The sequence below is a fragment of the Leptosomus discolor genome, chromosome 9, assembly GCF_034619465.1.
Source record: "Leptosomus discolor isolate bLepDis1 chromosome 9, bLepDis1.hap2, whole genome shotgun sequence".
Classification (NCBI taxonomy): Eukaryota; Metazoa; Chordata; class Aves; order Leptosomiformes; family Leptosomidae; genus Leptosomus; species Leptosomus discolor.
The window spans coordinates 4220525-4237313 of NC_141399.1; the positions used below are offsets into that span (position 1 = coordinate 4220525).

The following is a 16789-nucleotide window of genomic DNA, read 5'->3' on the forward strand; positions in this document are numbered from 1 at the left end:
ACTGTTGCCATACCATGACGCGGTCGTGTCACTTACTTTAGAACTGTTCTCATGATTATGCTGTTATATTTACCCCATTTATTGTATTCATGCTGTCCTATTTCGTTTTCTTACTTATTTTAAATTTTTCACAGGAAATATATCATCAATAAAGATATTTTTCTTAATATTCAGGGAAGGATCCAAATTGAAAATGGTGCACTTACGATATCAAATCTAAATCTGACAGATTCTGGCAGATACCAGTGCGTAGCTGAAAATAAACATGGTGTCATCTACTCGAGTGCAGAGCTCAGGGTTGTAGGTAAGATTTTCCTTTTTCACGAGCACACAAACCTCATTCTCCCTCTCCACACCCCCTCCACCTGCCTCCTTTTCCACCTCGTCATGATCTCAAATTTAACTCACTCAGATGCTGTCACCAAAATAAACATTTTTGTCAACCTAATATCTTTATCTGCAGTGCCGAGGAGTTGACTCATCTGCTTCCAGAGGATTTGCAGTCCAGTCTTTCATTGCTTTAAAACAGGACACAGCTAAATTATTCATTAGGGGAAGAGCAGAGACGGGGCCTTGGACACAGGCCTGAAGATTAAAACCGCTCCCGTGGTCAGGAGGCAGCGCTGGCTCCGCACATCAGTCAGCTGCACTCACCTTCCGCACCGCGGCTCCAGTGCTCCCGCGGGAGCCGTGTCCTTTAAAAGCACTCGGCTGCTCTTGTGTGCAGCCTTCCTTGATTGAGGGGACGAGGGACAGTCAGTCAGTCATTCAGACGGCCTCTGCTTGGGTCTAAAATCGTGACAACTGTTTGTTTGAGGGAAACTCTGGGCTTGCGACTGCCTTGTGCTCGTGTGATTTCTACCCCCGATGCGGACTGATTAAAAAACTAAGCCGGTGTGTTTCAGGGATATGAGTTATTTCCTTTCTGTTTGTAAGATTGCAGTCAGTCAGCAGACTGCTCCCTCGGCTGTGGTCTCCTAAAATACTGAATTTCCTTTCGAAGTTCATTGTTAGTATAGGTAGAAACCATGCTTTTCTTAACTGTTAGTTAACACAAATTGTACCCATTCAGAATGAGCTGCGCTGTAATTTTGTGTCATCTAACGTACCTGATCGGACACGCATTCTCAGGAACTAGAAGGGAACCAGTTCCTTGGCTTTTAACGAGACTGCTGGTGTGGACTGCCCTCCCTGGGCGTAGACAAGTCACGTACGCTCGCATTCAGCAAAGCGTAAAGTTAGGCATGTGCTTAAAGCTCGTTGGGTTCAGTGAGCTGCAGCTCAGATGAAGTCGGTGCGATCCTCTCTGCATGCTTCATTACGTGACGTACTCTGCACGGCTGAGCCCTGTACTTCTGTACCAGTATAAGGAGGGGAAATGCGTAATTGTCCAATAGAAGATCCATTGGAGCTAATTCATGTTTTTAATTACGTTTGGAATCTGAGAAGCGTCATGTAATGCTAAATAGTAGTATCATTAATATAAATAAAGGTGCTTTATTTCACTGTTACTATTCCTTCTGTTTTAGCTTCTGCTCCAGATTTCTCCAAGAATCCAATGAAGAAACTGATCCAGGTACAAATAGGCAGCACAGTTGATTTTGAATGCAAACCCAAAGCTTCCCCTAAGGCCAAATGCTCCTGGAAGAAGGGAGGTGAGCAGCTACACGAAAATGAAAGGTATCAAGTTACATTGGTTTATTTCTTTTAACCTTACAAAAAGCTGGTTTATGCCATAAACTTCTTCTGCAATAGTGTCATCTGTAGATCCAAATAGCTGTAAAGTCTGTCTGAAGTCTGTCTAGCTGGGAGCGTGGTTTGGTGTGGTTTTTGTTGCTCTATCTGAGCACTGAGAGTACGTGCATATTGCTTTCCTTAAGGTCAAGGGCCAGATTTTATTTTCAGTTTAATATAGATTTTGCCCTGACTGAGAGAAAACCGGGTACTGACAGAAATCTGGAAAGGCAAAGCCTGTAGAACAGTACTAAAAGCTTTCAACAAAATACCCTGAAAATGCTGGCAAGGAGGCCGATGAGGCGTGTTACAGCCATGGTGATAATGTGGCTGGGGGGAGGGGGGGGGAAGTTAGTGATTGGGAGGTCCAGAATAGCAGATGAAAACAGGAAAAGAAAATGAAAAAACACTTTCAGGTTCTTTTCAAGCAACCCTGAACTTTACCTACCAATAGTGACGTATGTCACCACGGCTTTAGTGTTTACTTGATAGTGAATGTGTTTTGGTGTCAGCAATTCTCAGTGGAGAGTCTGTGGTTCACCTCTGTAGCCCTAGCTATTGACTTCCAACAACATATAAACGTTTTTTCCAGCAATAACCACTAAAGCATTATTGAATTAGTCATAAACTAAAGTTGCACAAGTCTACTGATTAAATTGTGTAATCAAACTCTCTGGAAGTGTAGTCTCTGTGCTCTGGAACAGCCATTTGCTTTGCATCTCTCCAACATTGGGGATTACCGCCTTTTCAAGCTTTCTGATTTACTTTTCAATATTTGCAAAGGCTGAGAGTTTCAGGTAGTGAACTGGGACAGGAAAAAAACTTCTTGGATGAAAGGCGTAATTAAGATACTTATGTATCTGATTTAGCATGAAACTAGGCGGTTTGGTACTTAGCACATTCCAGCTGCAGCACTTCGGCAGTCGGTACAGGCTGTAAAAACTCCGAGAAGCAGAATAACTATTTGGGAGTTTAGTCTGCCCTGAGGTCAGCCTTTCTGCAGCTAATTGCTGGAGTACAAGTTACATACAGACTGTAGTCACAGCAACAGCCCCAGAAAGTTACAGGGTTTGCCTGGGAGCAGTGGGGACGGGATGACAGCAAGTGTTCCCCTTGCAACGCTCTGGTATCACCCGGTACTTAGCAGGATAATTTGGGGACAGTGGTACCACTGAAGCATCCAAAAGTCCAGGTGTGAGCCTGGGGATTGCTGTGGCAGTGTGTTGTGATTTCATGAATGCACCCCTGCTCCTCTGCGTCTTTGTGTTAGGTTTTACAAAGCTTAGCCTGTCGTCAGGAAGCTATTTCTGAACGGGGTGAAATTATTCTAGTCCTATTCCTGTAAAACACCGCGTCATGGTTTTGTTTTGAAATGTCTAAACACAGAAGATGGTACCAGGTAAGTCAGAACTTCTGGAGGCTGCAACTGAGGCCGTTACTTGCTCCATTGTAAGGCTAGGGCTCTCTCCTTGTACCCAGAAGGTTTGGACACTTGCTGTCGATCTTGATCTCTGTGGCTCTGGCTCTTCCTTCACAAGGACCACAATAGTTTTCATGTGTTTGGGTGCGAAGTTGTGTCAAATGTGGCAATTTGGCAGAAGATAAGGCGTCCGTTGTTATAGACCTTTGCACGGTACCACAGACTCAGTAGCTGGCTGCATGCAAGCAAAACCTCATGCAAAATAACACTGGTTGGTTTTAATTGCTACCTGCCATCAGCTTGTGATGACATAATATCATATTGATAAATAAGTCTGTAACACAGGGCCACAATGATCTGAAACGTAGGTGAGACTTGTTGCTTTTTGATGATTCTCCGTTGTTTTATCATCGGCTTTGTACAGCATGTGCATAAATGCATAACACCTGGTTTTCCTCCATTTAGGAGAATTCTTAGGTTTTGTCCACATACCATTTCCATAAAAAGCAGGCAGGAAGAATGGTATCCTTCCTGTTGCTGCTTGTCTCTCTTGTCAGAGCTGCCTGTCATCAGCCTTGAGCTAACCTGTGTTGGTGTGATTCATGATAGGCAAAGCTGCCAGGCATGCCTGGACCTTGCAGGGCTCCACACATGTCCGGAAGAAAGAGTTTCAGCCACGACTTGTTTCTTGCTTTGTGAGCTTTCTGGCTGGATGGGCATCCCATCTGGTCTTAATGGCTGCTTTGGATTGCCCTTCAAAAGCAGTAACCACCAGTTTCATCTGTGGTGATGTGGCTGAAGAAAGCAATGTTCGGTTTCTGAAAATGTGTTGAGCGCACACGATGCTGCTTGCTGAAATTTGTGAACGTAAAATTTAGTTCTGCAAAGTGCAGGTATTTCCAAAATACGGACTGAAGTGTCTCCTCCTATATTTTTGACAGCACACTGTAAATGGCTTGCAGAGGAAACATAGTAACAAGCCAATAATCTTGAATGAACCTAAATGAAGTACACTCGCCTTCAGAGAAACGCAGAAATGCGATTCTTTGCAGAAAGCACTGGAGTTCATTACTGTCTGCTATGAATAATGGCAATTCATGAATTTCTTGCATCCCTACAATTCTTGCAATTCAGGAGAGTGCTTCCAATTAACAGTGCATTTTTCAACCATTAACTGCGTTTCTAAGGGAGAATTCTGTAGAGGGGTCTGTGTGTCTTTTTTAAAGGCAGAAAAAGGGAGGAATGAGCTTCCAGAAAGGGTGATGCTGGCCACAGAGGTCTGACATGCTCTGTACCTAGGAGAGGCAGGAGAGGCAGAATGAGCTTAATTACATTTGGAGCTCAGCACTACGGTAGGGTTCAGGCTCACAGAGCGCACTGTAGGAGAGACAGACAGAGGTTGACTGACATTCCCCTCCCTCACAATTGCCATTTGCTTGTAAAGAGGAAGAGGGTGAGTCTTCAGAGTGCAGCAAGTTATTTTATCTCCATAAGTCAGTTCCTGCAAGGACACAGCCCTTGCACTGTGTCCCACGTGGATAAACACATGTATACTTTCCCAAATCTACTTGCTCTTCAGTAGTTAAAACCATATTCTTACTGATTTTGGTAGGCCTGCTTGTGGTGTAGTGGAGTTATTCAGTGTTGGTAGAGAACAGGGACAGTGTGATGTTTTGGTTTTCATAACCATGCACAAATGTTGGAGCGTGTCCTCTTCTGAGGGTGTGCCAGCACACTCTGGTATAGATACCGTGGTTAGGCCATGCTAGTTTGGGCTGTACCTAAACCAGAGGGGCTTTCTGGAAGGCTTAGAGCCAAACGTGGCTTAGCAGGAAGGTGGGACTGGTCCTTAATGTCAGCTGTAAAAGGCACATAAGATGCAGCAGCACTGATCGAATCGATATGTTGTAAGAAAATTCCCATTTGAATAATAAAAATGAAGCACAAATACACCATTACTTCAATGTAGTCATGGTATTTTGTTGTAAGAGAATTTGTATTTTGCTGGAGGTACTGACCATGTTACTTTAGTAAAGCCTGAAAGATTTTCATTTTTATGGCACTGCTGCTTGTATTCTTAATTTATTTTTAAATGGCGCTGCATTTTCAGTATGTAGAAGATTTGGATAATGACTCAGTAAATTTTAATGAAATGAGCTGAATATGATATGTCTTGTGGAGGGAAGAAGATATAATTCAAAATGGATTCGTGAGCTCTGGACTGAGAAATCGCTCAACGTTGAAGAGTTACATACAGTTGCTTCTTGTTAGTTTTGCAAATACGTGATTTTTTTTAAGGGGTTTTTTTTTAGAATATCTTGAATAAAAAGAGCTAGACAGTAAAGAGCAGTGGAATACAGAGTGAAGTGAAAGCATAGGCGTCACTGTAGATCATGCAGAAGGAAAGACAGAAAATGAGAATTAAATTAATTGGCTATTGAAGGAAGATATACTTCCCACCAGAATGCAGTTTTGGACCACTGAAATAATAATTTTGGGTCATGTAATGAGCCTAATAATCAAGAATTAGCAATAATTCTCTTGTCCTTAATGACTGCCAGATCAGGTACTGAGGGTACCCGATTACCTGGCACAGGTAATTTTTCACCCCGTGTTATACTGTGTACTACCACACTGGGAGCAGCTTGTACTTACTCAGGCTGTTCCTTACCAACTGTTCCATAAAGCTTTCAAAAAATTTCTCTAAAGTGTATTTTATCTGCAGCCATTAAGCCATAACTAGGTTTTGCTTATTCCAAATTAATCTGGAGCAGCTTTTACTGATAGCAGGCCGTGGCCCCCAGTGTCTGCATGCAGAGAGAGCAGAGGATGCAAACTGTAGTTGTCTTCGTTTACCTTCTTCTGTGTCGAGAAGCTGGCCTGAGACACCTCCATCGCCAGAGGGATGTGCTTTTATTTTCCTCTTATCCTCCAAAAAAGGAGGATGAGATGTTTAACTAAGGTTGGATACACTTGATACTAGTTTAACTTACCGAAAACAGAAGACATACCAAAATATGCTGCAACCTAGGTAACCTCTATAAACTTTTCTTTAATGTTTTTGTATGACTTTTAATTGAGATAGATAGATATTGATAGATAGATATAGATATATAGAGATATAGATATAGATATAGATATAGATATAGATATAGATATAGATATAGATATAGATAGACAGAACAAGGCAGTTCCTGCATGTTGGCTGTAGTGATCCTGTGCTTCTCGCTGAAATACCTGGCTGGAAGCAGATGAATACAAGGGATTTTGAGATCATGTGGAGCGGTATTTCACCTGTAAAGAAATCCACCTTTATTCCTAGATGTTCCTAGATTTACCAAGACTAGAAAAAGACCAGAAGATGCTGCAAACTTTTAACTTCACTAACAGACATTCCAGTGCAACTACCTTAAAAATCTCCGGTTTCAGCATCTTTAACTGTGGCGAAGTGATGTCAAATTAAGGGGGAAAGAATGAGGAAAAATAATTCCTGATAAAATGTTGCATGATTCTTAGAAGTATCAGTTACTGGTTTTGTCTTCCCTCCGGTTTGAATTAAGTTATTTTTATTTCATTTTGCATTGCAGTTTGAAATGCTGTGATGTGGAAAGTAATGCATTTACGTACCAGTACTTCAATAGGAGCTTTTTTTTTTTTGCTTTCTTGTTAATTAATCTGGTTTAATTTAGTTGGAATTTGACTGATATATAAAAAGGCAGTTTTGACCCAGTTTTCCCCTGTTCCTTTGTACTGCAGTGTTATAAACTGGAAAGCAGTAAATTTATGTTTGTTATCATATCAACAAGGATCTAAAATAGTTGGCTTTTCTGCTGAATAGTCTGACAAACAGAAAGGCAGTGATAACTTAGTTTCATTATGTCTGTTGCTTTAATAATAAAGCATTGTCACGGGAAGATGAACAAATTTGCATTCATTAACAGCTTCATTAATGACACCAAGTTTCGGGTGGCCTTGGATCCTGAGGCATTTTCTGGCCCTTAGTTGTGCGTGTGGTTGCACTGCACCGACAGGCACAGGATTTGGGTGAGTAAGGTAACACCGTCTAAACCCAGAGCTAATACTGTCCCAGTTGTCTAAACAAGTAGGTATGGGGACAGTGAACGCAGAATAACTTGAATATTCTTACACTACAGCTACTGCAGTTGACAGATCTCAGATGGGTGTTCTGGAGTACCCCTTGCCCTCCAGTCCCAGATGGCATTTGTTTCACTATCTGAAAATACGAAAATTCGGTGCAGTCTGTAGCAAAGGCAAAATAATTTATCAGTCTGAGAAGTACATGAGCTCATTTCACAGTTGGATTTCTCCGTGGTTGGTTATGACTAAGATAATTAATAAATTATCAGGTCATTTGTAAAACCTGACAGACTGGGCAGACCTGATGGAGACTGTAACCCCACTGAAGTCCCTCAGCTGTCTGCAAGACCTGTAATGCCAAATACACGCTCCAGTTCAGGTGGGACAGGAAGACTCGTGTAGTTTTACCAACATGGGCCTCTCAAGTCAGGAACACCAAAGTGCTGAAGTTGGTTAATCCCTCTCCCGATTCTGTTGCCCTCAGTCAAAGAGCACGGGCATGAGCTGACACATTTGGCTGTTGTCTGTTTGTTTAGTTGGGGTTTTCAATGCCGTCTCTTTGACTATTAGAAAAAAAAAAAAGAATCTTCTCAAAGATTAGTTTCCCAGAGTTTTGCTCCAGAGATGGTGATTTTGTCAATGGTGTTTTGATCTAGTGACCAAACAGGTCCTAAATCAGTCCCCAGCTGTGCAGACAGGTATGTGCCAAAGCATTATTCCTCCAGTTACCTCTGGTTTACAGACCTAAAAGTTTCTGCCATTTCCCAGTGCACCAGAAGTGTGCAGGTTGTTGAAAATGGAATTCACTGAAAATTGCTGGCCTTCAGCAAAATGTGCTGGAAAAACTCTTGTGGATAGAGGGAACACCAAAGTATGTGTTATTTTCCCATATTAGAGATCCAGATCGCTTCCTGGCAGCGGGCCAGCCACAGTGCATTTGTTTTATCACAGTGTGTGAACATCTAATAATTTTAAGTATACTAAAAGCTTCAGTTTGTCTAATGTTTCAGCAGGAAGGGGTAGAGCTATTTCTGGGTTTAATGTTTTCATAGGCTGCGCTGCATTTGCTGTTTTGTAATTGAAAAAGTAAAGCATTTCTCTTTTTAATTTACCAGTAAAGAATTTTATTTTGCAGTAATTTTTATCTAGAATTGATTTGTTTGTGTGGTGTTTTGTTGCTTTTTTTTTTTTTTTTTAATTCTGAAAAAAACCTTGATTCTTAATTATATGTTGCTTTTAATAAGCCTATTGCTTAATTATTTTAGGCAAGCTAGACTTACAGATAGCTCGAAGCACTCAAATATGATTAATTTTAATTAAACAATAGACATTTCTGGTTTAAACCCCAATCTTATTTTTTCCTTTGAGCTCAGGCTTTGTCAAGACTGCTGGGTTTTTATTTGATTTTGCATTTTTTTCTACTGGAAACTGCTTCAAAGTAGATGATGTGATACCAGCCTTTGCAAAATATCCTGATAGCTAGAAAGTCCAACAACTCGATTGCTTGCTTGCAACCATAATTGATCTATTTTAACACCTTTTATTGATGTTGTCATAACTACCTATAAAATGTATTAATCACACCTTTAACAGATTGAAAATACCTATAAACCCTATTGTAAGATTTCATTAATTATAAATGTTCCATCTAATATAACGTGCAGGCAGATTCTACCTAGGAATTTTCCAAAACATGTTAATAAGCCTCAGGGAGGTCAACTGTGCCAAGGCTGATGAAGCACACCCTCCCTACCAATATGCCTCAAATGCTGCCACGTTGGCTCAGGTACCTCAGAACACGTTGGAAGATTGAAAGATGGTTCCCTCCAGATGTAAACTGATGAAACTATCTATTTATAACTCTTTTCTCCCCCACATAAGATGCTTTTGTCTGTCATTCTAACAAGGTGACTTGTTATCACTTACAATTTGCATCTGTTAATTTCATTATTGCATCACCTTTGCTCAAAAGAAATGTGTTTCAGCTGCAGGGATGACTGTTGCAACACCTTTCTTTAGAAAATACAAAAATGCAATTCAGAATAATTAAGAAAAACAGCTAAAAGTGGTGCTTATTTCTAGAGTATGCTTCATTGTAAAGAGCTGTGTAGTATCAGTGCAGCTGTGGAAGGAATCCAGGCTCCCGCTTTCAGACATTTAAAATGCAGTCTCCGTGTGGCCTTGAGGAGTGGGTGAACTTGCTGTTAAGGGAAAGGAGCAGCGTAACCACAGAGCCGTGACAGACTCCCACCGCCGTGGGTTGGGGTTAGTGAACGTGGTTTTGGAGGATCAGAGAAGTTAACGGTGAAGGACGAGATCGCTCAACCCATCAAACTCCAGAATTGCATTCCGCTGCCCTTATTTACCAACTTAATTATTCTCTGAAATAATGGATTCAGGCGCATTGCTTAAAAAAAAAGGAACAAAAAACCCCATCGTAACACTGTATTATTTATAATATAAATCAATATAAATAATTGACGACAGCGCAGCTTACTTAAATTACCTTTTATGGGCCAACTTGTATTTCAGCAATGCAGTTAAACCTGAGGGGGTGCATTCAGCAGGTATGCCTCAGCCGTGCCTGCCCTCAGTCCTAGAAGGCTTCACAGACTTGCCCTGCAGCCGGGGCGGCCGTTTCAAGCGTGCGTTATCTATCGATAACCTTCATCAGCTGCCGCAGCTCAGGCGGGCGTTCACGCGGCGAGTCGCTCGCGCTGAGCTGCGGGGTACAGCGTGTGAGTGCCGTAAGAGTGAGGAACCTCTTTTGTTTCGAGTGAGCATCCTGCTTATCCCATGCTTGGGACAAGTTTTGAGAAGAAAGGCAGTGATCCCAATTCCCACCTAACACCGCTGACTTCTCCATCTACTTTTTGTAATACGTGTTTAGCGTTAGAGAACTAAATCTAAGTTGGGAACAAACGAAGATCCATTGATACTAATATGCCTCAAGTATGTTAAAAACAAAAAGAGCAGCAGGGGTGTGTATTTAATTTAATTTTGCACTGGCTAAAGAAGCAGGTTAATAACGAGGTGCATGCAAGTGAGAAAGCAAAATCCTCACGACTCTTCTGAGGAAAGGAAGATAGCAACATTTAGTTTCATGACACTCGCTGCCTTCTCCACTGATACTTACTCTGACAACTCTGTAAGACTCCCAAGTAATGGGGTTAGAGGTTCGCCTGGAGTGTTGTTGTTCGCTGTTCTGTGTAGCTAGGTGTGGGTGTTCGGGGCATCTCAAAATACCTTCTAGCTAGGATGCTTGGGGAGCCAACAGAATAGCCTGGCCGTGACTCATTTGGTGCCTTTGAAATGGATTGGTGGGATCTGAGAGAGAAGCTCTGAAGCTCTGTTGACTTAGGCGTATCAGAAAAATGTTTACTTTTGTGTTAATTATTCTGGACATTTTTATACACAGTTAGTTATGTAGCTGCTCCAGGTTATCTTGGGGAAGACTTGGCAGAAGGCCCTGCATCTGAGGACATGACAGGTGGGAGGACTAGAAGTAGGGAAAGAGGGAGTCAAATTAGCGTTACCTTTACATCCCTCCAGTGCTGCTGTCTAGGATGTCGTCTCTGCTGTTGGGATGCTGGTGCTCTTCTGTCTGCATCAGTCCTGCGGGTCTTCTTTTGTCCACATCTCTTACAAGCATCATTCTGGCTTGTCCCATGCTGTCTGTCCGTTGGGCAAGACTCACCGGTGGAGTTTGTGTGGGGTGGGGGGAATTTTCTTTCCTTCAAGTCCTTCTACAAAGCACAGCTGTGACACGTCTGCAGGTCACTCCTGCGCAGCGTAGGTGATAAACTGAGACAGAAGTCTGCAACAGTGTGAAGTCCCAGTTTGCCTTCAAAACAGGTACTGAGTTTATCCTTGCACAGGCTGGATCCTGCTCTAGAGAGCCAGTTGTGCAAATGGGCTGGTGATTCCAACGCAGTCGGTGTCAGGCTCGTATCTGTCAGTCCTGAACAGTGCAAAATGTGGATCGTTTATGAAAAATCCTGTTGCATCATCATCATAATGACATACGGCTATTTCAGAGTTGCCATGCAAGACTGCATGAGGTAAACAACATAATACAGTTGAAAACTATCCTAGTTTCAATCGGTGCAGCTGAAAAAAATTGGGTTAACGTGGGATTTCTCTCTCTGTCACACATGAACAGACAACTACACATGTGCACGCATTCATATCTTAAACATTGGTTCTACTGGTGTCCAAAATGTTGAGTAATACAGGGGTGGGTTCAAATGTGTTGTATATCGTCAGTGTACGGCCACAAAATTTTCAAACATCAGGTTGGTAATTGATGTAGTTTGCTGTATCTGAGGTAACAGCATGAGTATTAAAGCATTTGGTCTACAAACCAATGCTGTAACTTTCAAAATCTCTTCATAATTTTTTTAGAATCATGTTATTAAAGGATGGAGGGCTAAGAATAGCCAATGTGACCAAAGTTGATGCTGGAAGCTACACGTGCCTGGCAACAAACCAGTTCGGAACAGCCAGCGGCTCAACAAACTTAATAGTTACAGGTAGGCGAGCTGGATGGTGAGGTGATGTAAACTGAATTGCAAACTCTGCAACAGAAGCCTGCAACGATGGGAGGTCTGAGTTTGCTTACTGAAAAAATACTAAATGTATCGGAAACTGAAGAGTGTGAGCAGTGACATGTTCAACAGTATGGAAAGATAAAAGGATACTTGTTACAGATCTTGTATTAGTTGAGAGACAAGAGAATGAGGGATTTTCTGGTTTTGACAAAGTTATTTCTCAGATGCGAGGGAGTTCTGATCACTTTCCTCCTCTCGCTTACGTAAATAGTGCAATTATGCTTTCAAGTTTGGGGTTTTTTAAAATTTGCGGAGAAGAGAAAACATGGCAATCAAAAAATATTTGAGGTAATTTTATATTCCAGTCCAAAACCCGTTTAGCCTTAAGGAACTAGATGCTGTTTGCTTATGGAAAAAGATGTGCTAGAAACTCCAGCTGCAGGAGCATTCACGGACTCCACGGGCAGTAAAATATAAGTCATTCAAAAGTGAATTATATACGTGATTATTGTTAAAAGGGTTCTTGCCCCGTCCTCTAAGTCATCCATTACTAGCAGCTGTCTAAGAGACTGGATTAAAGGACCGGTAGTCTGTAAAGTTTATCTGAAGAATGTCTGTTCTCATGATGTCCTTTTTTTAAAGACCAGAATATCTGAAAGATTTTCCAAATTCAGAATTATCTAATATCCTACTGCATTGCATATCCTATATATGTCATAGATCCAAACAGAATTATTTTGTTCAGTGAATTAACAGCTTCGCATTTTCAGTCTGTGCTCCTAAATGATTCATGTCCCTTTATAAAAAATAACAGAATCATATCCAAAGGACTTCTAGAATTAATATTTTTTTTTTTACAGTATTTACAGTACTTGAAATTTTTCTCCATTAATGTGATTCTGGAATAACAAGCACCTGTTCTTAATGACACTATTTATGTTCTATGTGATATAAGGACTCATATATCTAATGCCTTCTACCTCATGTGGATTTCCTCTAGTTTCCATATTTTATTAGCTCCTTCTCTCACTCCACCTCTTAATCTTCCCAGTGGCTGCTGCCACAGCTTCCTGCTCCAAGACATGTTATTCCTGAGAACCGCACACATGCTCTTGACTGGTAATTTCGTTGCTGTGGGCTGCAGTGCATTTACCATTGCAAAGTCTATTGGCCTGTACACAGCAGGTTAAAATTTACCTTTTCAGAGTAGCTCCCCCTGGTAAACGTGCAAAGACACATTCTCCAACAAAGAGGGGTCGGGCAGCGACTTTCATGGTCCAGCTGCATAATTTGAAGTGACTGTCGTTAATCAGATTTGAAGAACACGGTAGAATATTAGTAGCAAGCAAAGCTCAGCAATAGAGGAATCCAATAACTGATACTTCTGCTGCCAACAGAGCCCACCAGGATTACTCTGGCGCCTTCCAACATGGACGTCGCTGTCGGAGAAAGCGTCGTCTTGCCTTGCCAGGTTCAGCATGATCCGATACTGGACATCAGCTTCACCTGGTATTTCAATGGAACGCTCACCGATTTCAAGAAGGACGCTTCTCATTTTGAGAAGGTTGGAGGGGTAAGTTGCCCAGGCAGGCTTGCTTACTTTCTTTTTTCAACATGGCAAAAATAGGATGTTTCTTCTCTTTTGGGCCTGTAGAATTTTCTTCGATGTTGGAGGGAAATCGTTCATGAAGCTACCTTGTTGCCCATAACCCGTAGTTCAGACACCCTGTATTTTAGACCTGAAGTATTGTAAGTTCCTGCCTCTTTCTGCATCTGGCCTCACCTGATTTTCCCCAAGCTCACACGAAACACAGCAATGACAGATTGAGGAACTTGACACAGACTTTGTGAGCTTCAGCCTAAAGCTGAACAAACTATCCCATCTTTTTTTTTTTATTTTTCCTGCGCTTCCATCCCCAGTGTATCCCTCAGCATTCTGCTTGAGCATCCTCGGGTGAGAAGCTCATTAAATATTTCCTGTGCAGGATGCAGAGATGCTGCTGGGGGAGGTGGGGGTGGGCGTGGTGACAGTACTGGTTTTTAGCATTTAGCCTTCTATTCCAAACATGGAAAGTAAAGCATTAAGACAGATGAAGGATGTATCAAGAGAATGAAATCAATTACAGCACAAGGTCTTATGACAGTGCAAGCCATGGCCAAGCGAGAACAAAACAAGCAGCTGAGCATCAGCATGAAACTGGCCGTTATAAGCCTTCATAAAGTTTCCTTTCACATATTCTTGCCAGATCCCCTGCTCTAGAGGAATAGCTGTGGGTTAGACACTAATGCCTGTGAAACCGTGAAATTTTAGCACCTAACTTCTCTGGTTTTGCCTGTAAAACCTCGAAAGATTTAGCATTTAATCAGTAGGCACCAAACACACATATTGTGCTGCAGTTTGCAATTGATTAAATATAAGTGCATGTGGCGATGATGAGATTTCCTTGTAGGAGCCATGAGATATTCATATATCACGTACATTTTCACAGAAATGTTTTGAGAATTACAAACTGACCATCTGTCATGCTGTAATGGGAGTGCTCCGATTTCATAGCCCGTTACCTTCAAGTACTGCTACATGGACTTTATTTATTTAGTAATATTTCCCCCCAGCCGTACTCTGGTTGTATATACAAATACTAATATTAGAAAGGAAAGGTTAAAAACACACCAAAACCTGAATCTGACAGTTGGCTCAATTAAAGCTTCATAAGCTGACTGGGAAATGCAATACTTTTTCTCACTAAAAATTCCAGCTTTTTCCTAAAACAAACACAGGCGTAATTCCAAATCAAAGCCTTGTTGAGGTGTTTGGGGGTATTTTTCCTCCGAGGAAAAAAGCATCAAAAAATCATTTTTCACAAAAAATTCTGTCAGTGCTGAAGAAAAATCCGGTGTATTGCCTAACTCAGACCTAGAATATTTTACTTGGAAATTTGTCATAAGGGACAGAATTAGGGGGCGTTATGGAATATTATAGGTACTTAGGGTTTGGTTTTTTTTTTTTTAAACAGTTATTTGTGTAAAGAGGGATTGGAGGATTTTGTTAACAGAAAACTTCGTAGGTTACCAAGAGATCCACAAAAATATTTTATGGACTTTGTATCACATTAAGGCCCGTGGAATAATTTCATCTAGAGTTACATGTGCGTCTTGGTAAGTAAATAAGCATAAAAGTGTTCTCAGCCTCCCAACAGCTGCAGTGTGTGCAATACCTGGGCAAAACATCCGTGCAAAAATAACGTCACCTTTCTTGGTCGTGAACATGCCGAAAGGAAAATAATTTTTCAATGGATAGATGTCTACGTAATGGTGTCTGAAGTCCCTGTCACGCATGGCTGAGGTCTCCGGCATGTAGTTGTCAGTGGGAACGTTATGGGACCACCACCTGGTCTTCCAGATGGATCGAAAAATACAGGATGTAACACTGTCTTACTGCTCGGGTTTTCTGTTTGCCAGGTGATTTTACACAAAGAGTATGGCAAACCCAGCAGATTCCAAAATTCTGAACAGATTGCCTCTCAACTGTTTGGGGTATCACCTCCCTGCAGAGCCCAGCAAGGGCTGGGGCTGTTCTGCAGTCAGGAGGAGCAAAAGCAATTTCAGCAGCTGTTCGTACTGCGTGGACGGCTCGCTCTTTGTATTCGGTGTGGCATGGGGAAGGGAAGGTGTCCTACTGTCACCTAGGCTTGTCCACACTGACAGAGATTTAATCTGGCTAGGCAGGAATGTGGATCCCACCGATGGTCTGGGGGGCAAGGGGGCCTTCTACACTGTAGCTTTTTGCTGCTGCAGGTTTCTGGGTTTTTTCCCCCAGTGCTTTGGGCTCCTTCCCCAAAATACCCACCGATAATTTAAACAAAGTGTTAATATTTTGGCGGGGTTTATTTCAAGTAAAATTATCCCATTGGACAGTCCCTTTTGTCGAGATGGTTCAAATTTAGTTTGCTGAAATAGGTTCGTGGAGAAGGTGATTTGCTCGTGAGTGCGCGTTGCTGCTGTTGGTCATTCCCTGGATATCCACACCCAGTCAAGTAGATGGGTTTTAGATCGCCTTCATCTCAACTTCCAACTGCAGGCTGAATTGTCCTGCAAACGCTTACATCTGTGCTTTCGCGGACCAGGCATCGGGTTTACACACGCACGGAAGGGAATCAGGGAGAATTGTTTTCGGCTTGTGTTGAATAAAGGGAGACGGCGTGATGCTGCAATAATGGGTGCGAGTGTGAAACAAAGAAAAATAATCAAATGGTTGGAAGGGTTGTTAGGGTTTTTTTCTAAGACTAAAATAAACTCCAGAGTCGTGTCTTCCCTTTGCTTCCAAGCGGCTGTGTGCCCAGGAATCAGCCATGTGACCAGCGTAGCTGAAAATACCCACAAAAACCAGGGTTCTGGCCTCAAATGAAATGCTGCTTCTCCAGAAAATGTAAAAAAAAAACCAAAAACAACAACCAAACAAACAAAAAAAAAACTTTTAAAAATTGGAATGTGACTGAGAGGGTTTTCACCTGGAAAATATGATGTGACCTGGGTTAAAGCAGTAATTCAGCTGACATGAAGAGGAGATTTTCTGAAGTGACACTGGCTGCCAAAGGTGTGGTATCAAGTTCTCTACTCAGTGATGTAGAAAAGAGATACCAGGCAGGAAGCCCTAACGTGATACGAAGCTACAGTTATCACTTGAGTTTTATGTACGTCTCCCTTGATTCGGGAGATCGACCACAAGTTACCACATGAGAGAGGCCAATGGGGAAAAAATGACCAAAGATTAAATATTCAGTGAAGAACAAATAGAACTTAGACTTGTAAAACGGGGAATTTAGCCCAAAATGTACAACCTTTAAATAAAAGTGTGCTCGCAGTCACCTGTAGAATGGCCCACATTCAGCTTTGTCGTTTACACATTTGAACTCCTTAAATATCTGTGATAACTAGACTTACAAATTCTGTCCAGAAGTCAAATTGGTTAATGGCCGTAGAAACCACG

General features: G+C 41.8%; 1 protein-coding gene across 1 annotated transcript in view; it reads left to right on the forward strand.

The window, feature by feature from the left end:
- The window catches only part of LOC104348337 (contactin-3), a 186539-nt gene that overhangs the window by 159249 nt on the left and 10501 nt on the right, over window positions 1-16789 (forward strand). The window contains exons 7-10 of the mRNA XM_086470315.1: window positions 175-304; window positions 1530-1680; window positions 11657-11784; window positions 13200-13375. Coding sequence (XP_086326441.1) covers window positions 175-304; window positions 1530-1680; window positions 11657-11784; window positions 13200-13375 — 585 coding nt within the window. The remainder of the gene's footprint in view (window positions 1-174; window positions 305-1529; window positions 1681-11656; window positions 11785-13199; window positions 13376-16789) is intronic.